Below are 24,507 nucleotides of genomic sequence, written 5' to 3'. Positions count from 1 at the left end.
GAGGTATGTGTCGATAGATCGCTCTGAGTGTGAACATGATGAGTTGCCGGCGAGGGGGGAAGGGGAGGCTTCCAGTTTTCTACATTTCCTGCGAGTGCTTTTTCTCTTTCACTGGCGAGCTGTTCGATTTATTTCTTCTTCTTTTTCTTCTCCATGTTGATCGTGCACTGCGAGTACAACCGCTGGCAGTCGCGCTGATCCTGGCCGTCACGTGCTGCCTGAACGTACCGGTAGAATCGTACCACCGCTGCGTTTGTCGAGGTTGGCTTTTGCAGTTCCGAGGCGTCTCTGAAAAGGGCAAGAAAATTCCCCGTTAGTAATCGGCCGTGCAATACACGAAGAGCGAGAGTTTTCCTTAGGCCTAAAGTGGCAAAACATCAATCCGAAACGTTTTGTCATTTTCAAATTCGACGGCTGCTTGATGGTGCATCGCGTGTTGCATACTAGCAGGGGCACGTCGTTCAAAAATCGCTCGGATTAATCGTTGATGAATGGGACATCACCGCAGGCGGTGCTTCAATTACCATTCGCCTTTCAACGTTGACAGCTATGATAAACAATGGTTTCGGGGTGGCTAACAACGGCCACCCCCGGGGACGAAACCCTTCGGTGCCATTAGCTCCGGTAGGCGGTGCGCATTGCGGTTTCTGCGGGCAGACCAGCACCTTGCGGGAGGGGTAAAAGCATTGATTTCTCCGGCCAGCGGACCATGACCAAGTATGTGTGTAATTTTCTTCGTGCCGTTGGAAACGTTGTGTTTTGTGCTCCACGGTGTCACGGAACGGCGCCCTTCCCGACATACGGCGTCTTTTTGTTTTGCCAACCGCTCTCGGTCAGTGAAAGGATGTATGCAAGTGGGCTCCCAATCGAAGGTGGAAAAAGAGATTTCTTTCGGCAGCAATCATGTTGAACGTGTAGTTCCATTTTTTTTTTCTTGCCGCTGATTTCAGAGATAGAGAGGAATAGTTTTGGTTTCGCCGTTCCGATTTGAATGAGAAGAAAGTACTTAGACATGCGTTGCCGGTGGCTTCAAGGTCGTTTTGCTGAAGAATCGACGAAGACGAGTACGAGGTGCACCCAATGGAAAGAAGTACGCACCGAGCCGCACCCAAAGTGAAACGGGACCGGAGTGCTCATCGAGTGTCTTCTCGATCCGTTCTTTCGCCCGGCCATCTACTTTCCCGCCTTCCCTGTGGTCCGATAAGTGGGTAATAAAAATCCCTTCAAAGCCACCCTAAAAAGGTCAGTACGCGAAAGTACTTGCGCACTGTGTTCGGCCAGTGGCCAACAATTAGCAAACAAATGCGCCGTGGCCTCGTTTTCGATTTCTAGCTCACAGAAGCTGGCGCAGTACGGCGGTGTTTCCTGCGATTTGGCCCCATTTGGGAAGGCGCTCCTAAATCATATTTGTCTGCCGTGTGAACCAGCCGCTTTTGGGGTTGCAAATTAATTAGCTCTTTAAAAAACCCCGGGAGCTGCTTCCGGGAAAGGGGACACATTTTTTTTCGGGGCGCATAAAAACGGGTGCCATTGCTGTGGAAAATAAAAAGAATGCGCGACCCGAGTAAAAACTAAGTACCTTTACGTTAAACTCTTCGAGTGAAGAGATAGTGGGTAAGATAGCAAAAAGATAATAAACCGTGTTTGTGTATCAGCGGAATAAAGTTTGTTGATGAAAGTACTCATCGTTTCCAAACCAATGAGATTAGGAAACAAACATATGTCAACTCTTCTCTATCTACTTGCACATTTAAAAAAAAAGACAGAAATTATCGTTGGCATGTAATTATCTCGCAATAATTTTTAAACCCCACGTAATGTAAGATCACGGGAAGGATTATGTGCGAACATTATATCGAATAGCGAAAGTTCATTATCGCTTCGATTAGTTCTGAAAACTATCCACAATGGAAACTATCATCGTCTGCTAACAGCAAATAATTTATCACACCAAAACCGAGCCCTTCAAGAACTCGTCGATCATGGAACACAAATGGAAGCACACTGTTTGAGATAAAACTCATCATCATCAGCATTATCACGGCGAGTTCACTTTCCCGTTACGGCAAGCCCTAATCGCTGGAAGGCCTCGACGCCATTCCCTTTCGTTTTGCAGCTGCCTGCGCGCATAGAAGATATTGCCAGCATCCATCGTGCATCTGTCGCCCCTATGGCGTTAGGCCACTGAACTGCTAATTAATCTATTCTCGGATGAAAACGAAATCCCATAGCGGAGCGTCAGGTAACGCACACGTAACGCGTGTGAACCCGCTTCACGGAACGACGGGTGACGGAGACGATCGCATGCCGGCACGTATGGTTCACAAGCGCCGGGGTCAACAGTCTAAGGCCGTGCAAGATGGCGTAGATTAGATTCTCAGGCTCTCGGTGCGATCAGTACAATGGAAGCACGGTATCATAACGAGACGGTGCGATCATTATGGTAACGCTCGCAAACCCTTTCGCTAGCAGCATTTCTTTCGTTTCGTCAGCTTACCTGCTCAGTTCCGCCGACACGTAGTTGCTGTGCGGGCTGTACTTGACCGGGCTCTTGTACATGCTGCAGACCAGCCGTTCCCGGCAGTGCTCATCGACGATGCCGAGCGAGTTGAACACCTTGTCCAGCCGCTGCAGGATGGGACTGTAGAACGGGTCGATCGGGCGCGGTGTGACACCTTCCTGCGCGTACGCCTGCTGGTTCACGATCGCCTGCTGCTTGGCGATCAGCTTCTGCTCCTGAGCTATCCTGTAAGCTTCCTGCCGCTGAGCTTCACGGATCTAGAATGAGTAGAGTCGTTCGAGTGGTCAGTGAATGTTTCACACTACAGTATGCGCATCCCGCCGTAGGTCATAGATCACAAATTGGCAATCGAGGGATAGGGATGTAATTACCCGCTCACAATTGCGCCATATTGTTTGGGAAGTAATGGACATGCTCATACTGCCGCAAGGAATGGAAAAGCAAATCCAAAGACGACCCGATCGGAAACCATAATGCAGCTCATCGCGTGATGATTACTAATAGATTGCCCACGATCCTCTATTCAACGCTTCCTCCACCAAGGGAGGCCCAACACATTTGTTTGCCGTGCAGCAAGAAAGTATGTCATACTCTGTACCGATCGAAAGTATGTCTACGACAAACTGGCCGCCTCCCGGCGCATTAGACGTGCGCGTTTCACGCGATTTTTCGCTCCGCTCCGCAGGAATGTGCGTGTTGGACACGGAAACCGGCGTTTGCCGGTGATTTCCAGGCAAATCAAGCACGGCGCCATGTTGACAACCGATCAAAGGTGGGGGGAGAAGCGCGAATGGGGGAGGTGAGTATCAGGGGCATAAATCGGCGATCAAAATGAGGCGTGCCACTAACAATGGCCTACAAGCGCCAATGACAGCAGCCGAGCGGTGACCTTCATTCGGTCGCGTAAACTTAATTGCTAATTAAGCAGGAAATGATTCATCTTTTTCTTCACCGAAACTGGTTACTTTCGCCATAGTTCTATTTTGAGATGGTCGGAAAAATGCAAACATTTCTTTTTCTGGCAGCAAAAGTGACATAAAATTTGGCATTGTTTACAAAACACCTAACCGTTGTCTCTCCGTCCTAAAAATTAAAACTATGACACAAATACGCAGAAACTACATTTTATGTTAATGAAAAATTTTTTTTTCTCAACTTCTAAAAGTGAGCGAGATACATTCTATTTTTATGTTAAATTTGATTAATTCTGATGTTTTCTTCTGTTTTTTGTGACTACAAATAAAAAGTGTAAAAATATCAAATGATTGTCAAACATGTCCTACCCTTTAATCAAATCTTATCTGTTTATCTCTTTTTCTACATTAGTATCTATTTTATCTCCATTTGTCAGGCTTTTGCAAGTAATGCACTCACGTTACGTTATTCTCATTCATGAGAAGAGGAACAAAAGAGATCGCACCAGTTCAGGTTCCAAGCAGTCATTATTATTCAACTCTAGCATCAATTATGTTGAACAAAACAAATTGGCATGTAAAACACTACGGCATAATGCATGCATTATGCATGGTGACAATCTCGAATCGGCGCTTTCCATCGGCTAATAAGTCACTGTTCGATTTCCCACTCGATTGCGGCACGTTTGGGCTCATGCAAATAGCCCAGCAGAGTGCCATTTGCACACAAGTCATGGCGTACGACCAGATTCGCTTCACTTTCACTGCATATGCACAGCATGTTCCTCCGAGAGACAAGCATCATCATTATCGCTGACCTTTTATCACCATCCGGGCACTCCACTCCCTCGTAAGGTGTAGTGTTTTGCTTTCGGTTGCATGATGTATTTGTCATACACGGACTCATAATTGCGCTCACCGGTGGCCGGGCGGAGTTCATCGCCCTATCATCCGTTTATGTACGCGGGATTCCAACGGCATGGGGGAGAAATTTGGAAAACGGACGGAAGCCAAAGTAAATGGCTGCGCACTTGGGTACTTACAATCTGTTCTTCCGCCGAAAGCGTCGGCCCGGACGGTGCCGACACGTACTGGGAGGCGATGGAGGAGGCCGCTCCGGTGGGGATCCGCTTCTGGAGGGACGGGGCCGTGTATCCCGGCGGACCGTAGACCGGCTTCGGATTGGTGACCCTGCCGGTGCCGAAAAATAGAAAACCAACCGAAACCGAAACCGAAGAGGTGGCGGGCGGGGCGGGGGGAAGGGAAAAAAAAGTTGTGCGGAAAAATGGCATTAGTCAAGGATTGGCGGTACCGGGGGGTGGGGGGAGACTTTCGCTGGGATTTCGCTTTGCTGGCGTGTTTTTGTTTCGATTTGAGAAACTAGGAACAGGTTGTTGTCGGAGTGTTAGAGTCGACTGCAACTAATCGATCTTAATGCGCCACAACGAAAAACGGGAAAAGTTAATCGAATCAGTGGCTACACGCAGCGCGAAAGTCGACGAATGCAGGACGATGGTTCGTTCTTGATCGATATTTGTCTTGTTTATCTTGTAGTGAAAATCGACCGACAAGTCTGGTGAAATGTTTTAGCAGGTGAGGGTGATGATTAGAAGGTAATGTTAAAACATGTAATTAATGAACATCGCGTGATGAGGTTAGGATGTAGGTGTTTTTGTTTTCTTCTTCATTAACTCATCTCCCTCAACTCCACTTTTTGTGTCGCAGCTTTGCTGATGATCGTTGGTTAATCGAAGTGCGGGAGATGTGAAACGAGCCAAAACAAGGTGGTGAAAATAAGGATGAATCGATCTTTTTTTCATGCTGTCTTGCAGGATACAGTGGGGAAAACTGGACCGCAGAGGTGAGGAACTTGTTGGACTGAGCGATGGGGGAAAGGATCTACAACCGACGATCCTCTCGTGCATGGGTGTGAGAGGGGAGGGCCAACCTACCTTCGAGCGCCATGCTGCGCCGTCGTGAGTGGATTTACATTGTAGCTGCCGGTGCCGCTGCCGCCACTGGGGGAGGCGGGCGGTGAGGTGAAGTATGGCGATGATTGTGGTGCTGATGTATTTGTGCTTTCGCCCAAACCCCATGCTTTGATATCGTTCAAGTCATCGTACTTTGGCTTGAACGACGTCTCTACGTTCGAGTTTCTATCGCTAATGAACCTGCGTTCAAAGAAGGTTTTGGTTTGGTTGTAGGCTCGATGTCTAGGATCTAACTTATGTGTTTTGCTGGTGCGTTGGTTAGTGCATACGATATCGATTATGAGTCCCTTCCCTAGCCCCCAAACCACCACCAAAGTCCAGTTAAAATGATACGATAAGGCGAAAGATGAACCGAAACTAAACGCCCGACGGGCGGATGACGTTTGATTTGATACAAATTGACAACCGGGCGTCGGCAGCCAGCCGTTGTTGCCGCGCTACGAGGCTACGACTTTTCTGTTTTGTGTATTTGGCTTTTAGTGTGCCCGTTCTGGTCTGGGGTGGTTGTGTTTTGTTTTGTTTTTTTGAGGTGAGATGCGAGTTATCTCAGTTCCGGAAAGACATTGTGCCAGAGCGAACTATAAAAGGGGTGGAAACAAAACAAAAAAGAAACCCGAACACGTCGGACCGTGTCGGTGAAGAAGATGAGAAAAAGAAAACGGAACCATTAGTGAGCGGGCAGTGAGCGAAAAGGGTGAGCGAGTGTTTTTTGTTTTTTGGTTTGGGAATTTTCGTCCCGCTTAGCAAACTAGTTCGGAAAACGACGATTAGGCTACGCGATAGTGAGAAGTGTTTCAGTGGAGCAAAAACAAACTTTTGCGTGTGAAAAGTTAGAGCAGCTACCGTTTAAGGCGTGTTTAAAGATTTGTAGAAGAAAAAACACAACTATTGGAAGGAAGGGTCTTTTTTATGAAAACCTAACAAACTTTTTGGAAAGTTGAAGAAGAAAGTTGAAAGAGGTAGGAAAAGCGGTATTTCCGGAAGTTCTATGTACACGTACTTTTTTTCTTTGTCAATGTGCATCAAACATCAAACCGTCGGCAAGCCATCTTCTACTCTACGGAACGTGCAACAGACCATCTCAAAACCACAACCAAAATTTTGGAAACGTTGGCTACAAAAGGAATACTCACTCTGAGCCAAGTCCTGGCGCAGTGAACTCGTAGTTCACCTCGGGCTGGTAGTGTGTGTGCGGGGGAACCGGTGCACCGTGCAAGTACTCCGACGGATGTCCTCGTGGGGGCTTCGTGTAGATCAGCTCCGGTCCGGCATGATCATGCGGATAGAACTGTGGGAAAAAAGAGGAAGTACATCAGGAGTTTTTTATTAAATTTATATGACAGTTTCAAAATGCAATTTTTTTCATGAAACTATGTCAGGAATTTCCGTATAAGATGGAATGTTGCGGATGACCCATTAAACGTTCACCAAAGCATCTGCGAAGTAAAATTTTAACCTCAAATCCGCAGGAAAAAAGATCTCGTAATGTATTGAAGACATAAAAACGATCACCCCACCGGGTTACCGATGAAGACTACCGGAAAATAAAACTTTGTGCTCGCCTCAGGGGGAAGAAGCACAACCTTAAAAACCTGGAACCGGCCATAAACTGCACCGTGCGTGCTCACGTATCATATTTTTGGTACGCGCGAAACGATGCGCGTTTATTTGGTGTGATCGCACCGAAAAAAAAAACCCAACGCCCAACCGGCATCCTGTCCGGTTCAACAAACTTTTGGCCGAGTTTTTCTTGTATAATTTATGTACAGCTTGCCGTCTTCATCCTCGGGTTGGGAGGGTTTCTTAGTTCTCCTCAACACTCGCCAGGTTTTTATTGCCACCGCGCGAGGTCAGACTCGGGCGCAGCCGGGTTTGGGGTGCCGGTCAGCAAGAACAAGCCGAGTTGTGTGTTTTTATTTTTCCTCCTCTGTTCCACCATCAAATGGAAGATTATACAATAATTGAAGGCAGTCCGCGAGCCGCCCGAGGGAGACAAGCGCAAGTGGTACTGCTGACCGACATAGCGCAAAAAGTTACGGGCCGCGCGGAAGTTGGTCGGAGCTGGCCGAAGTGGGTCAGATCCGGGCTTACCGTGTGCAGATGGTTGATGTGGTGCTGGTGATGGTGGAAGTTGGGCTTGTGGTAGGACGCGTGGTAGTACGAGCACAGCTTGAAGATGTGCGCCAGCGCCGGGAACAGGAACAGCAGGAACTTGAGGACCAGCTTCTTGGCGGTACCGACGCCGACCAGCAGCGGCAGCAACCACATCACCTTGATCTTGATGATCTTGATGATCAGCACGATCGCGAGGAACGCCAGCAGCAGCTTGTTTTGGAAGAATTTCTCTGCGGAAGAGCAATGGAACATTAATCTAAATCGCACAAAAATCATAGAGCACCCTCAAGAACTTACTGATCTTCTTGAACAGAATCCTCGGCGAACCGTTGCCCCGTGCTTCGGCGATCTCGGTGCGGGGGACAAACTCCAGCTTCGCGATCATCCCATTGCCCTCGATGGCCCGCGGCTGAATGCGAAAAACGGCACCGTCGAACATGATCTCCGGCAGCTGGACGTTCATGTCGTGCGTCAGCATGAACTTTAAGCTTTTCTCGCGCAACGCCGTGGTCACCTCCTCGATCGGCGACGTTTGCTCGAACGCTGCACGGTCGGTGTGGGAAACGAATATAAGCGGACAACAAAAAAAGAACGTGCGAGTGACAAAATGAAATCATTCAAATGAAATACTCCGGGAAATACGTGGACGAATCGAAAACAACATTTAGCCGGACTCCAGCGGACGACCTGCATACCAGCCAGAATCAGATGGAAGTGAAAGTTGAAGACGATGACCGCAGCGTGCGTCACTGGAGTTCACACCGAAGGTATTACAACTTTGTCAACGGACGAAGCTACGAAACCCTGGACGTGAGATGTATTTTCATTTTGCTATTTTTCAACCAACAAGTCATGAAGGTATTTTGTTACTGATTGCGCGAATAGCATACCATTGTTAATTCTTAGAGGTTCGTTGCCAAATGTTTCTATGTTTTAATTAAATTTTCTATATAAATAATTGTATGAATACGATGCGATCAAATACCCCGGGTTTCAAAGCTCATTTGATCTAGAATCACATTTAAGAAGAATTTTATCGACGATCATTACTCAAATTAAAACCTTAGATGAAATTAAATGTTTAAAATAAAAAGTATACTTGTAATACTAAATAAAAATCCTATAGTACCAAAACTTTTACTTTTAAATGTCATAACATCATCATCAGCAACATCATCTCTCATCTTTAATAACACTATTCAAAATAAACACTTTATGTAGTTTTTTTTTGGTTTAAAATAGAAACACTTATACTTTTCTCTAATTCAGTTGAATGTGTATTAGAACTTGCAAATAAACAATCAAGTGAAGATTAAAAAATGGCACCCGGTGTCTTGCTTTACAGGACACTCATAGAATTTAATTGAAATACGCAATTGTCACAGGTTATTGGTTCCACAATAACTGTTTATGATTCATTAACCGGTCGATGAAGTGTTGACGGTGCAAAATTATCATTTACTTCAACAGCCGTCAATGAAAGGCGTTTTACGCAAATGGGCACAGTTGTGAAATGAAAGCTTTCGAATGAAAGAAAATGTCTACCTCCTAAAGGACCATTGCTTCACAACAGCCGATCTCACTGACGTCGGGTGAGCCTGCGACCTCAAGTGTCCAACCGTTTGCGATTGTAATCAAACCCAGCACCTCAACTGCGCCACAAAATGTGTCAATTTCAATTTTACACCGACAAATCTCAAACATCGGCGGCTAACGAATCTCTAATTTCTCCATCGCCGTGCGAGATATCCCTTGGAGTGCACACTCAGCACGGGGTGCGCCTGGGTTGCGATCCAGGGCCATAAAGAAAACCGCCGAATTTCCCTTTTCCGCTGGCGGCAGATTTCGGCGGAAAAGTCCCCCGCCGGTCGGTAAGTCTCCGGACGGAACAAATTGCGCCAAGTGCGCCATCGATTTGCCGGCTTTTGTTAGGGGTTTTTTCCCCCTCACCCTTCTGTGTCTCACACAAACACGCGCACCTGAAACCCTGGGAAGTACTTGTGCGCCCGGGTTTCACTCTCGTGCCGTCGGATTGTTTGATTTTATTTAACTTTCTTCCGGTCAGGTCGTCGGCTCAGCACCATTCCGTCACCGAAAACAAAACCCTTCCCCGTGTCGAATCGATCGGGCGCGATCGATGGAGTTTCACTTTTACGTGATGCTTACCCGATCCAAAGATCGATCCTCAACACTGTATCACGGGTGGAATTCTTCCCGGAACTCGACCGGATGTGATGCGGTCTGTAGGCAATTTTCTCTCACCTTGTCCTACTCGGCTTGGGAAACGAGTTGTGGACAAATTAGCTTCTTCTTCACCGTCGGAGTGCTAATAATAGGATGAGCAACTCTTGTAGTACAATCGATCGAGGAAGATCCGATCGATCGAGGAAGATGCTGAATTTTATTACTCCCCTCGTGGTATGGAGGTCAAATATGACACCGAGGCGAGAGTGTTCCCGGGCGCCGGAGATGATCGCTTTCATCCCTCCGAGCGGACCCAGCCTCGATCGAGGAAGGGATCGATTATGCACTTCCTAAGTCGCCTCCTCCCAGCGTTTCCCACGGAATGGAAAGTGCATCTCATTTGCCGAGGCAGAGTTGCATCTTCAAGCGATTCCCCTTGGCCGGAACCCGTCTGGCCCAAACTGTGTTACTGGTGTGGTGAAGAACCGGCACTTGAATTCCAGCCAGCAGCGTGCGTCGAGGACTTTTCACCGGAGATTGCGGAGATCCACCACCACGCAAACCGGTTATGACGACGACCTCCAAGCGTGCGTGCGTATGCGTGTGCGGAAAGAGAAACACCGACGTCCGACGCAAGTGTCCACGGTGGTGCTTGAAGCTGGTCAGATTTCCCTTTCCATACGCTGATCCATTAAGCCGCTCTTGGACCTTCCACCCGGGGGAAGCCTCCTCTGCACAAGTGCAAGTGTACACCGACCGGTACATAATTTCATCCCATCGACACAGATAAATCAAGTCTGGTTGCTCCGGCATGGGGCGGAATCGAATCGAAAGTATCTCCTGGACGAGTATCCCATCCAAAACACACACACATGCACACACGAGCACACAGAAACTTTCTTTCTCGGAGGTAATGAAGATGATTAGCTCCTAATTGGGGTGATTGGAGGGGGCTCGAGAGGGAGACGATCCAACCTGCCCTTCCGTCCATGCGTAAGAGTACGAGTAAAGGCGATGAAAGTACACCTCGACACCCGGCCGGCGATCAAATGACATTGCACTAGATTTGTAAATTACACTGCCGGCTAATCTCCTCCAATGGCCATTCTTCACATCGGCCGATCCATCAATCACAGCGCGGGAAAACCTTTTCTCGTTTAGCAGCGAGCATCGTTTGTTTCTACCCCAACCGGACCTGAGTATAATGACCATACAGCGCAGCAGTTCGTAAAAGCGGTCCATTCACGAGGTATACGCTCAGGCTGGTACTCTCCGAAGAAGCCGACATTGCTGTAGTACTTCTTGCGCACGTGCCGTCGAACATGTACCGAATGCGCCGTAAGACAAATGACCATTAAACATGGCCCTACAAGCCATTCGGACCGGTGTAAAGATAAAACGCACCGTGAAGCGAGGGATTCATTGAGATATCACTGAGGCATGTGTTCCGTTGAACTCGGGTTGACATTATGGTACACCGCGGCCTCAGGGGGAAGGCGTAAAAAGGTCACTGTTTTGGATGTTAGATTAATGTTCGCAGATAAAAGCCACGCCACAAAACTACCGTGCGATCGTAGCTCCAAGCTGTTTTTTTAATTTTTTTGATGAGGAGGAAATCTTCAAAAGACAACCAGTCCCAGCCTGTCAAGAGTCCATGCTTAGTGCCGGATTCTTACCGGCCAAAACCCCCGACGTCTATTGGCCCCTGATTCCTCGCCTGGATCTAACCAGATGACATTACTATAAGCTCCAAGCTGTTTGTAGGCAAACACTCCCGGTGAAGTACATGCGCACAACTTACCGCCACGCGCATCCGGAATTTCGTTGTCATCCTCGCTGTCCTCTTCGTTCGCCTCACGCGTGTACTTGGTGAAATCGACCCGATTCTTTAGGAACTGCACCCGGTTGGTGAAGTTCATGTTCTCCACCTCGAGCTGCTCGCCCAGGAAGCTGTACACGTTCTTCTGGATGCAGGCGAACGTCGGCTTTCGCATACAGTCCGCGATCAGTGCGTCCCACAGGGGATTGCCGGTCGAGAACATCGGTTTCGATGCGGCCCGACCCGTGGTGCTGTTGGTATCGAGAAGCGCCTCCACGGTTGTACTCTGCGTCGACGCTGGTAGATCGATGTCCACAACACTGGCCGGTGTTACCACTGTCGTTGCGGAGGCTACACCTAACCATAGTGCCACTATCAGCAACACCAAGGTCTCCGAGTACCTCCGAGGGTTTCGCCTCTGATTGTTTGTGTTCGTATGGCCACCGGTTCCTCCAAACATCCCGTAGCTACCGATATTGCCGGGCACGGCCGGCTCGTCAACACTTTGCGCACTTCGTTTCATGATGGTTCCTCGTGCGAGCACTCTATTCTTCAACTTCAGTACAGTTCACTCCACTGAACTAGTTCGGAATCGAACCGGGTTGATCCACTGGCACTAGCACACATTAGCGCGCGGGCGCTCGGGTGCACACTCACACACAAACACACCGTGGGTCTACTGGCCTAGGACGGTCTTCGCATCATGGCAAATCCTGTTGCGAAGTCAAACGGGAGATGAAGCTGCAACGAGAGCACAGAAAACGAAAACGGAAATATCAGTCATACGGCGTGTGGCGGAAAGCGAACGTTCCCAGCTGATGTCGCAAGCCGTACTAAACCGGTTGCAGGTTGGTCCGCCGCTAGAAAAGGTCATCCCGCGCGAGGTTCGGACCTCGGATGCGTCGGCACAACTTTCCTTCCAGCCTCTTATCAATGGTTTCACCTTCTACGCACAAATGTCTCACGAAGGTACGCTACCCGTTTAGGTTCCCTGCACATCCGTGACATGTCGATGACGACTTCCACTGTTATTTCCGACGTAAAGCGGCGCTGTTTTGCCTCTTTTTATTCCCTCGTCATATCTTAACACGCCCCTTTCCGGAAGACCCATACATCACCCCGTTGCGGTGGATCCTCTCGAGATCCGACAGCTGGATACGGCGGCATTCTTTACCTCCACCTTGTGCCAACCGAAATTCGAAAGTTTACTTCTTTTTCCAGACCGCAAGCCGGAGCGCGCGCTCCAACTCACTAATGATACACCCCTATCCGCTGGTAACGGTATGTTGGAGGAGCTTTTTTTTTTTGGTGGCTGTTCGTTGTTTTTTGGCTTATGTTTTGGAATGTTTTTTACGCCCTCCGACGATGTGGATGAGTTTCCGTAGCACATCATGCCTACCGTCTGCTACCGAATCTGGCCTCTAACCTTACTTCCCTGGGTGGTTTGATGGAAAGGCGGGAACTAGCTGAAAATTTGCCTGTAATGTACACCACCCCGAGCCCGACATGGAGATTAATTTGTCGTACCCGGGAATCGGGAGCTCACGAAAGTACTCGAACCGTGGCGTCTATAGTCGCTACTTAGAGCGGTTTCATTTGAGAGGTCATGAAAAAGCTCTTCTGTCAAAATACCTTCATTGGGATTACCATGGCAACCTGTCGTGTGTGTGCGTGCGTACCAGCAAACAGAGCAGAACCACCGAAAGTGATAGCCGTTCGTTTTGTTCGGGTCTTTATAATTTTGAGTTAAATATTTACCACCAGATTCAAATTCGATTCGAGGGTGAAATCCGTATGACCACCAGGTGAGTACAACCGTCTGGAGTTTGTTTTCTCCACGACATACACTATTATTTGCCCTTTCTCTGCATCTCCGCATATCTGGGACACATGCAACGGAACGGACGCCGTGTCCGACCGTGCTTGCATACGTTTGATGAGCCGAAATAATTGCAACCGTCCCAAAAAACCCCACAGTGCCCTAATGTTTCACCAATCGTTCACAAATTGCGGGCACGTGGCATGGATGCCTCCGTTTAATTTCGTTTAAACCCTTCACGTATGCACTGAGACGGCGCTTGTGGTGATTTATGACCGCGCGCAATTCACTTGGCGCGATTTCTATTTTCCCGAAACATGTGTTTTTCCGGCGCGCCACAACATTATTACAATGCCCGATGGCACGAGCCCACCGAGGAGGGGCATTGCTAATTTTTTTTTAAATTTTATTTCTTTTGCTGTACTCTGCGAAAGCATGCGATCAAATAGAAAGATGCCTATGGTTATTTCTTTCTATTTGTTTCCACTTAGGAAAGTGAAACCCTCATCGGGGAGGGCCGTTTATCGCGCGTGGTGAAACCGCACACTCCGAGGTGGATTTCGGTGCCTCATCTCGGTTTCTCTGTCAACAGCTGGACAATTGTCACGGGAGGGTACCCGATGGACGCATCCGAAGACAAATGGGCACAAACAGTTTGCCGGATTTACGAGAAACGAAAAAAGAAACAAAATTGGTGGAAACTTCCATCCGTACGATTAAGATGACGAGATGAGGACTGCGCTTTGGACGGTTTCAGATCTTCCCGATATCTGCGAGCTGCTTCCTATTTTCTCCCAATTACACACAACTAACTTGTTGCCTGTCAGACTCTAATTGGTGTGCGAAAACGGCCAACGCACAGCCGTTCGTAGATCGGACTTGAAAACAATTTGATTCCGACACCTTTCCCTGGGCGTTGGAACTACTTTCCTTATCGATGTAGGAGATCCACCCCCCGAGAAACCAAAGGGAAAACCCAAACCTTGGGGAGCCAGGGGCACCGAATCTATGCCAACTCGCGCGCGTACACAGATGCGTTGATGGTCGATTAATTGATTAATCAACTGCCTCCGATCGGCTCTCGAGTGGGACGAGACAATTTTTCCCCGGCTGCCGCGTGTGTATCATTAATATTCACCTACTTCCCTACTAAGGAAAACTCGGGCGAACGTAGCACCCCATTTCCCCATCTCTCCCTCCCCCCAGCTGCCGGACACTTACATCACCCCGTCCATCGACCGTGCAGACACACAGCGAGGCCTGGCCTCGGGCGTGATAATGACCGTGATCGTGAATGGAAAAGGCTTTTCTCTCTCCTCACCCCAAAGCGCTGGACTTCCGCGCGTTGCCTCGTCCAGTGTGGGGAAAGGAAGCAAGGGGGCAATTAAAATCAGCTCACCCCAGTGGGCGTCTGCGCGCCACCACACCCCTACCATAGTCCGCGGGCGCGTCGTGCGTGCAATTCCGCGAGCCAGCGTGTTTGAAATGATTCGAAATTTTTATAGTCCCCCATAAACCATCGCGCCGATTGCATCGCTTGCACTGCACTCCAGCTGCATTTTCGCATGCCACTGCCTCTCGTGTCTCCCACTCAGGTGGTGAGGTAACGACCAGCCGTTTTCCACCGGGCGCCGAGGGAAAAGCTTGTTGGTTGGCGTGCAAAATTTCCCATATCACGCACTGTTTAGCGCCAGCCGGAGATCGGACACGATCGTTTTATTTCCAACATCCACTGCCGAAGCCGAACCGTAGCAAGTAGCAAAATTTGATCCATCTGTGATTGTGGGGGTTAGGTGGTGGAAAGAAAAAAAACAAAACCACCCACCTGCGAGCGTCTTGTGTCAGTTTTTTTCAACCCCCTTCTTTCCCCCCCAGACGAACATTCCAGTTGTTTTGAAGCAACATATTAGCATAGTGATCAACAACCTCCGATCCGTCTACTGCCGTCCCTTTTGCTCCATTTCTCGATTTCGTGCAATATGCGATACCAGCTTGTGCAGCTTTCTACTTTGATCTTTTTCCGATTCGCTGGGTGCGGGTGGATGGCCTTTGGCTCATCGCCAGCTCGGCCCAGAACGGTATCCGAATAGTTCATTGGTGTGGCACACACCGGGAAAGTGCGAATGGGTTTTCCTTTCGTGCGGTAATTTTTTTTCCGTATCAATTCCACACATACCACGAGCAGCGGGGTTGGGCGAATGTTTCGTGTGCGAGATTACGCCCCCCAGTGCTAGATTAAGTCATTTTTGATTGATTAAATTCGTTGTACCGCTTTAAAGTTGCGGTACTCTTGGAGCGTTTCGTTTTTTTTTTGTGCGTAAAAATTGTTGTAATGTTTATGAAATGTAATGCAAGAAGTACAGATATTTTCTTGTCTTTAAACAACAAGAAAATGAAATTCAGTTTTAATAGTACAATTTGACGGTTAAATTAAAAAGCACTACAGGAAGTTCTTAAACAGGTTCAATGGATAGTTTTTTTTGCATTCTAATGGATGAGAAAAGAATTCAAAGATTAAAATGCAATTAAATTTCACCAATCATGACTTCGCACCTTCGTTTTTTGATACCTGGTCCCGTTTAGCAACCGAATATGCTGAAAGTGCTGGCTGGTTCGACAAGAAACTGAGAAAGTAGAACATTTGTGCCGTGCCGGCATGGAAAAGGGAGAAAAACCCAACACTCCCGACACTCGATGATGAGCCTCGTGCTTAAAGCAGCGTTACTAGCAAAAACCGATCGAAACATTCTTTCGATCGCTACCATTTCCAATATCGCGTCACAAACGGTGGAACAGCGGTGATTTACCGCTAATAATTTGGACCATCAACAAAAAATGAAGGCTCGAGGGAAAGGCGCTTGCATCGATGATAATCTATTATCGGCCATTAGGTGGGTCAAGACGATCGGAACATTCTTCGGATCGGAAATTGGTTCCCTGGGGATGTGTTGTGTGTGTTTGCAGCGCCCCAAAAGTCGGAAGTACAACATGCTGTTCGTACGCAAGCAAAGGCTGCCCGGTGAAGTTAAACAACAACAACAATAACAAGCACGCGGGGAAAACAACCTCCCCAAGCGGACGAAGAACATTAACCGAGGTGCGAACGATTGTAATTGGTACGTTTGCGCCTCATCGCGCATCGGACCGATGTAAAAAACGAACAAAAACACAACACGGGAGAGATTATGCTCGTAATTTGGTTGCAGTTTTTCTTATCGATCGCGCCAGAGTTTTCGTTAATCTTTCCTCAACAGGGTCAGTGGAGTATGTCTTTTGGAGTTGTACGGTTTCCGGGTTCGGGAGCGCGGATTTGCCCGGAAAATGTGCCTCGGACGGGGTGTCAATGGGGTAAGTAGGTTGCCGGCGATTGAGTTACCCTGAAGGAATGTGAATCGATTACAGATTATGTTATTAATTTACATCTGTGTTACATGATTAGATCAAACCCCGTAACTCTAGCTTTTAATATCTATTTGTTGGTAAATCTGTTGGTTGTTTCAATTTCAATATAACTGATTCTATTTATTTGGTGCGTGTCATTAGCTTTTACTTACAATATTATTTCTATGGGTTTATCCAGTAAATGTTGTGAATGAAGCTAATCTAACATATTTAACACAAAAAGTTCACCTTTTAAATACCCCTGTACAAATATTTCAAATTATTTTTATGTGTTAAGATAGTAAACATTTCTCTCGGGAACAACGCATCTGTATGACACTCTCCAAAGCATTAAACAAATTTCTTCGCTTTCACAGCTACTATCGAATGATATATGGATCTTTCACCGAGACGAAACGAAACAAACTTCCCATAATCAAATACATCCCACCACAACAATCTGACCAGGGCACATTTCGAGTGGGATTGTTTTTAGTGACTTTTCCCATCTTTAAACCGCGCGTCACCGTTCCGGATTGCTCCCAAAGATGGCTAACGGGGTCCCGGGTCTCCGAAAGACGGTGTCCCGTTGGAACCCGACACGCACTGGTACGTGGCCCAGCGACCTACGCATCGGCCCGATGGCCGCCACGTTGGTGTTGGTGAGCATTTTCCGTTACCGAGCGGCGCTTATCAGCGGACAAATTCGGGTGAATTAATTATTGAAACACACCGCGCAACGCTGGCTGAAGTTCGGATGGCCGCCGAAGAAGTCGGTCAGCTGAAAAATATGCACCCACCGCATCCACAACCCCCTCCCGCCCATCCCTCTCACCGAAGCAACCGTTTCTCCGGCCGCCATCTTCCGCAGGGTGAGAAGTCGAACGTTGACGTTTCTCATTTGAGCCTTCTTTTAAATAGTTTCTTTTCGTTCCGTGTGCCGTTTTCGTCCGGTTTCTCTTCCCGCCGGTCGTCCACCCACCCCGTGTCCTGAGTGTATCGAAAACAGAACAACGAAATATTAGCAACCAACACCGGCAAGCCTTTCTCCCGAAGCAAGCGAGTCGTCATCGTCGAAAGTTGGTTCACCAAGAATGACAACCGGCACACAACACGAGAACACCGAAATTTGAGTCCTTCCACATAGACACACACTTAGCAAGGTCGACCCTCTAGTCCACTACCGAAATGTGCACCCATCTAAGCACCTCAATCCACTTAGAGCTCACTAATTAATCACCGTGTAAACACACTCTTTCCGTCCAATCTCGTGAAACACTTCGTACAAGCGACGATCGCTCACTCTCGCGCTGCTCGCGATCGCGAACACGGGACGCCAAATGGGAAAGCAGTGAAAGTTTGCTCCCGTCCCGTCCCGTCCCTCCCTTTCCCCACGTCCAGCCTCCTGCTCCGCCGCGTGTCCACCGTTCGGGAGCAGCTACTCACACGTACACATGCAGGCCGGATTCCGACGGCGGTGTGCTCGAAAAAAAACTCAAGAGACTTCTGCCTGGCACCAGCGGGAACCACAACAACGACAGCAGAGAAGAAACAGCAAACGGCACGTACGTCCTCAGTCGCGCACTGTCCGAACCGAACTGAGCCAGTTTCCGGTGCGCGGCGCCTGTTTTATCAACTTTCTTTCTCGCCGATACCACGCGGCCCGCGGAACCCGTCGAGGTGAAGGCTTCGAAACGAGCGGCGCATTCGGTGGCTCCGGTCCTCATGCGGTCTAGCGTGGCTTCTTCGGGTAATCTCAAGGGAGCTGCCGTGAGCCATGGTGAGCTTCCAGACGCCAAAAATGGCAGGTGAGATGAAGTGAGATTTTAAGCAACTGATTGCCGACAGATGTGACAGACAGTGTGAGTTGCATCTCTTGTTGTTAAGGAGATTAGCGATTTGTTTTTATTTCTAAATTATTGGACAACTTAACTTTAGAACAAAAATTTCTAAAGAAATGAGCTAATCTAATCTTTTTGAAATGTTAGCCCATGTGCGGTAATTCTCATTAAGAAATAACTTAATATTTGAAATTCATCTTCTAAACTAGTAAAGATACAAAATACAAAACCTAAACCTACTCTCCAAGCATGGAATTTGGTGAAAGATTCTCAAAATACAAAGAAATATCAGATTTGAAAATAACTAATACGCCAATTGTTCGAAGTGAACAATATAAAATTGTACAAAAGATAAGCGTGCTTCTTATTTATACTATAATGAAATAACCTGTCTTGCTTAATGTATGTATTAATGGTTATCTACTATTTGTGTACTAAGAATAAGAGAAAATATCATACACCTTCTCAATCTCGCAAAATAAACTCATCTTCATGCAATGCAATGCAATGAAAATTCAAATACCTAGCTTTGGTTTGATCGTTATCCTTCCGGTAATCGGTAATCATCTCTGTGACCCAATACAGTACAAAGCAATTATGATCCAATCGGAAGTGACCCGTTTGTAGGTAAACCTGCTCTAGTCAGCAAAAACTGCCTACTCCAGATACGCAAAGTTAGCATCGATGCACGGTGCAGTGAAAGTGCATCGCACAGCGTCTTATGCTGCATCATGTTTATAAATGAACGAGTTTGTTAAGAAGCAAAGCATAACAAACATAACCCTTGATCTGAAGTTTTCTTGTAAATATTTTTCCTTACGATCCCAAATTGCGACTGTTTCATTGTTCTAAACATTGTGACCATTACCGGTTCGGTGCATTGTTACGCTACAATATGTTTACCGAAGTGTATCACCGATGATAACGTCACCATTGTACTCTTTGCATCTTTTAACGGTTGTTTGCATTGCAATTTATTTATTTTACTTTATGCTGATATAGACGCGCCCTTTCAGGAAATCAATTAGTGGATGGCTGAGTGGATTAAAATGTTTTATGTTAATTTTGTATTTTGATGCCATCTCATTTTCTAAAGGGAGTTTTTAATGACATCTTTTTGCATATTCAACACTAAGCAATCTCAAAACATGGAATACCATTGAAATAATTTTCGGTATTATTTAAAGTTAAATTAATCGTTCGTATTATTTTAACGGTTGGTTTTCGTATAGTTTTATTTATTCTCTTTTTTCTCCTCAATACACTGAAATCGAGGGCGCAATGCGACCCTTCGCGTTAGCCTACAATAAATAAATAATTTAAAGTTAAGATTTGGCAGAGACACTTGAGAGAACTCTAAGAATAGGGCGTAAAATAAAGGACAGCAAGGATCCCGATAGCACCAGACAGACACATGTTCCGACGAAGCTCACACCACCAAACGGAGCGCTCGACGCATTCAAACCCGCGAGTAACCGCGAACGGCCTCTAGCGGTCGCGCCAAGCGTTGCCGCTTCGAAAGCTTTCGTTGTGAAAAGAAAGTAGAGTGCGCGCCCCAACTTCCGGGGCATTCGCGAGGGAAAAGCTCAGTTCTGAGGCTTCTGCGCCGAGTAGGCGAGATCGTACGCCCGGCCGTAACCTCCGTAGCCCGTGTGTCCGTGGCCGCCCTCGTCGTGTTCGGTGTGCGAGTGGGAGTACATCGGTTTGGCGACGATCTCGTAGGTGGTGGACTTGTGGCCGCCTCCTCCGCTGGCCAGCGACTTCAGCCCGACGATGGCGGCCAGCATCAGTGCCAGCAGTCCGGTCATCAACGCTTTTCCGGCGATCAAAGCCAGCGCTCCGAGGCCAACGGCAGCCAGCGTACCTGGACGAAATAAGGATCAAGAAGGAATTAGGGGAGTTCTCAACCTGGCTAGTCGCTCGAACCTACCCTTCATCATCATGGCACCGGCGAGCAGAGTTTCCAGCCCACCCTTCTTGCCGAGCTTGCCCTTGCGGCCGATGAAAACCTCGCGCGCCTTGGCGAACGCATCGTCGTCCATGAACTTGAGCCGCAGCGAGTGCGTCTGCAGGTAGTCGTTCAGCTTCGTCAGCAGGAACTCGTCCAGCCGCTTCTCCGGGTTGGTCGGGAAAATGCGCGTCACCTCGGCGATGATGTCGGCCGTCCGCGTAATGTTTGCGCCCGGATCGCGGACCACGCTCACGCCCGACATCAGGCTGTACTCCTTCTGGTTGGTCACACGCTCCAGGAAGGACACCAGCTCCAGCTTGAGACAGTTCACGTTGTACCGCTGCTCGCACATCTTCTTCGACGAGGAAAACACCGAACCACCACCGTTGCTGGCGATGGCCGCATCGACACACCCGAAACCGACGAGGGCCAGCGCGGCCAGCGGGAGGAAAACTTTCGGCGAACACATTGTTACTGCTGGGTTACTGGTAAAACTGAAGATGCTGTAGATGTTGCTGTAGACGGCTGCTACCACGAGATTGACACCTGTTTCGGAACTCGAACACTTGCTCACTGACGAACTAACCGCTCCCGTACCGTACTTTTATACGATCGCGCACTTGCAATCGATCATCGATCTTTCCCTTGTTCCCGCTTCCGAATTTTTCGATTTTCCATCCCTCCCCGGCGCTGGGCGAAGGGCAGAACCGCAGATGAAAAATGATGCCAGCCCGGTGGCAGCACAAAAAGGCCAAACCGAAATGGGCAGGAAAATCAGAAACACACTCCGGAATGCCCGGGAAACCCCCCCGGACGAGCTGCGAGCTGCGAGCCGTGGACGCATTTTCGCCGAGGTTTGTTTAACGCATGATTAGGTTCGCTACGCGATCACTTAGCCCGGGAGACACCTGTGCCTTGATCTTGGCCTTGCGCGACGCCCGAACCGGCTGGTGACAGACCGAGAGAAACTTTCGGTGGAGAGTAATAGAGAGGTAATGATCGAGATTTTCGCGGTTCAATTAGATCTGCTGGAGCGGTGCTGGAGCGCGGTGTGCGCCCGGCGGGACACCGCCAGCGAAAAGTGGTTAAGCCCGCAGACCGTTCGGGAGGGAAATTGCTGCTCTAGGCTGGAGGTTTTTCGGCTTCGGGTACCGAGGCGGGACGATGCGACGCAAATTTCGAGCACAAATCCCCGTCCGCAGCGCGGAAACGGGTCAGCTCATTGGGTTAGTGAAGCGTACCGGAGAAATTTTCCCTTTCGATTGAATCCGTTTCCAGTTAGATGTGGAGCAGTGCCGGTTCGGCAGCGGTTGACGAGCAATTGGACAGCCGATTACACGACCATTAGCCGAATGTTCTACCTCCCGTTCGACAAAGGAACTTTCACGGGCGGAGAGGGGGACACATTAGGTTGCCCAAAGTTGCATACGCTTTTCCAGTGGTTGAATTTTCAAATCAAATCTCGAGTAACCCACTGCACAGGATTGTGGAGACATTACCCTTTCAATTACAAAACCCTTATCTCAGACCATGGTTTAAACGTTGGACCTGTATAAACTTTAAAAAATATCAAATACCTATTGGTAAATTAAAGACCATCAGAGGGATGTATTTGATGATAAAAATTAAAAAATTACCAACTGTTAATTACCAAACAGTATAAGGAAAAGCAAGTTGTATGACTATTTGACCAAGGATTCAATTAGGGCTTCAATTTGAAGTTTCAATCTGAATTATTTCCAGTATTCTAACCCGATGGAAACATCAAAGCTGCCTTGGACCATTTAATGCCCTTACCCCCAAAAACATGCAAAAATTTTAAAACTTCTGTTTAGATTAAACTACATACATATTTTTAATTCCGTTGATAGTTTTTCCTTGTCAAAAGCCTGAATTTGAAAGCTTTATTGCATTCGCAACCATCAATAACATTCCAATCATTTTTCACGAACATAATTTTCTTTGAGCCAATCAAACATGTACATTTTGTTACTTTTTAATTAAAACTTTGTTATAGTCGATCTAAAATTGACAACCGTAAAATATTGGAAAATGAAAAAAGTAATAATAAATGTTCAGCAAAATTACTATATTTGGAAATGTGCAGGACATTACTTTTGCTAATCCATTCCCACTATCCTCAAAAAGTTATGAGAATGTTACTTTTCTTTAATGAAATCTTTACACTGTTTTCTTCAATTCACGTTAGTGCAATAATCTCTTCTATTTTGTCCAAAAACCACGGCACCTGATATTAAAATCAAAACACAATTTAGATAAGTTGGATTGTTCTTGCATGATCGATTTTCATATTCTTAATTTTCTTTCATTCAAATGTAAATTCACAAACTCATTTCGTAAAACGAGCAACTTTGTTGCAGAATAATAAAAATAAACCCAAAATTAAAATTCAACAAATTTTTCAAACAAACAAACAAAAAAATCCAAAAAATACGACAACAAAACAACAAAAACCAACAAACATACAAAAACAAACAAAACAAAGCTTTACCGCCTTATAAACTTGATTTATATCAATCGAGAAAGCCCGGGAAAAAAACTAAGAAATTTCTCCTATTTTAGTTCAATATTCAAATTTGTTCCTGGCATTTGCAGGATTTCCAAACGTCAAAAATATCCATGGAGCAAGGACAACAGGCACTTGCGTTGCAATATCCAAACCAGTTGAATCTATAGAAGAGATTTCGAAGATTTGCCAAATTTTTTGAATTGATTATTCGGCCCCCAGATCTCTTGAACTTCTTCTTCTTCTTCTTGGCGTAACGACCTCTTGGTCATGCCTGCCCGTTAGGGGCTTGCGAGACTTGTTTCTCTGTTGTACGTGGATAGTCAGTCCTCTCGTACAGGGGAGGGTCCGGTCTCGGTTAGGATTCGAACCGACGCCGTCGAGGTGGTGAGCCCCGACGCTCATGGGCCGATTTTCTAACCGGCGCTACCGCTCGGCTGCCACTTGATCACTTGAACTACTAAACATGAATAGACAAGCAAGAAGGTTACCCTTATCATTACCGTTTAATCTCTATGTGGGAACTGGGGAATCTTAGAAGGAAACACCCTTAAACATAGAATCGATCAAAAACATTTCCAAAACAGATTTCAACGGTTTTTAAATTATTTGGTATGGCTATGGTAGACTCTCATTGCTTGAATCGGCAAATAAATCTTTCAAGTGGTTTCTAATCTAAAACATTATGCCATATTTGTTGATTTGATTATTAATCAACACGCTTTACCTGTATCAAATGCATCCCGAAACTGTACATTTGCTGATCATTTTACAGAACCGATTTGCGAAAAAAAATACTACAACATATTTCAACGTCATTGGCAATGACCTGCTTCTTTTTTTTTGTTTTCGTCGAATATGTTCCACGCTTTGTCCCAGAGCGCAAATAGAAAATCATCGCCGCCAAACCATGCCTTCCCGCAACGATGGAGGCGCAATGAATGATCGAGCGGTGATCGATGAAGTGCACAACGCGCCCAATTGGGTCATGCGTAATGCTGGCCCGACTTTTCACTCCGCATGTGCCCGCACGGACCACGTCCGTTACGGCTAACTGCGACGACAACGGTACCGTTCATCTTTCAACGTTCATCTAAGGCCAGCGAGCCTTCGCGTGTTTGCGTTTGATCCAATCATAATGCCTAATTTTCTCATCATCGCCCGCGGCGCTCGGTGCGCCAGAAAACTCAATTCTTCATTTGCCTGTTGCGTTTATTTACACATCATCCGGTGTCATCCGGCGCGCCGGAAGCAACATTCGCCGGAATGCGTGGTGCGTCGGGTCGGGGTGATCAATAAATTATTAAAAGTAACAAATAAATAAGGCTCGTCGAGGGGGGCGGCACGCACTTCACGCAAAGGCGCGAAGGCGGGCGCCGTTTTTTGGTTGGAGGTATGAAGGCTGCACCGTTGGGTGGACCTCATAGCAGGGGTTGGATGGGCC

At 47.3% G+C, this 24,507-nt stretch overlaps 2 protein-coding genes across 2 annotated transcripts; both read right to left on the bottom strand.

Annotated features, from left to right (window-relative positions):
- Positions 1–128: 128 nt before the first annotated feature.
- Positions 129–12,067, bottom strand: LOC131262424 (uncharacterized). Its single transcript, XM_058264421.1, has 9 exons — positions 11,864–12,067; positions 11,527–11,830; positions 7,839–8,084; positions 7,518–7,771; positions 6,560–6,714; positions 5,388–5,606; positions 4,479–4,626; positions 2,498–2,778; positions 129–288 (listed from the first exon to the last, which is right to left on the bottom strand). The coding sequence occupies exons 1-9, from the start codon at positions 12,065–12,067 to the stop codon at positions 129–131; spliced, it is 1,971 nt and encodes a 656-aa protein (XP_058120404.1).
- Positions 12,068–20,171: 8,104 nt separating this feature from the next.
- Positions 20,172–21,005, bottom strand: LOC131262413 (uncharacterized). The gene is made up of 2 exons (XM_058264410.1): positions 20,516–21,005; positions 20,172–20,449 (listed from the first exon to the last, which is right to left on the bottom strand). The coding sequence occupies exons 1-2, from the start codon at positions 21,003–21,005 to the stop codon at positions 20,172–20,174; spliced, it is 768 nt and encodes a 255-aa protein (XP_058120393.1).
- Positions 21,006–24,507: the final 3,502 nt, after the last annotated feature.

Source organism: Anopheles coustani, chromosome 3 (assembly GCF_943734705.1).
Source record: "Anopheles coustani chromosome 3, idAnoCousDA_361_x.2, whole genome shotgun sequence".
Lineage (NCBI taxonomy): Eukaryota > Metazoa > Arthropoda > Insecta > Diptera > Culicidae > Anopheles > Anopheles coustani.
The sequence above is the reverse complement of the archived record's forward strand: the minus strand, read 5'-3'. Positions and strand labels throughout refer to the sequence as shown.

Bases quoted from the DNA above. Each gene is read 5' to 3' on its own strand.
- LOC131262424 (XM_058264421.1), bottom strand. From the start codon at position 12,067: ATGAAACGAAGTGCGCAAAGTGTTGACGAGCCGGCCGTGCCCGGCAAT. The intron at 6,715-7,517 runs GTAAGCCCGGAT...TTTTTCCCACAG, and splicing joins ACATCAACCATCTGCACACG to TTCTATCCGCATGATCATGC. The intron at 2,779-4,478 runs GTAAGTACCCAA...TACTCATTCTAG, and splicing joins TTTCGGCGGAAGAACAGATT to ATCCGTGAAGCTCAGCGGCA.
- LOC131262413 (XM_058264410.1), bottom strand. From the start codon at position 21,005: ATGTGTTCGCCGAAAGTTTTCCTCCCGCTGGCCGCGCTGGCCCTCGTC. The intron at 20,450-20,515 runs GTAGGTTCGAGC...TATTTCGTCCAG, and splicing joins CGGTGCCATGATGATGAAGG to GTACGCTGGCTGCCGTTGGC.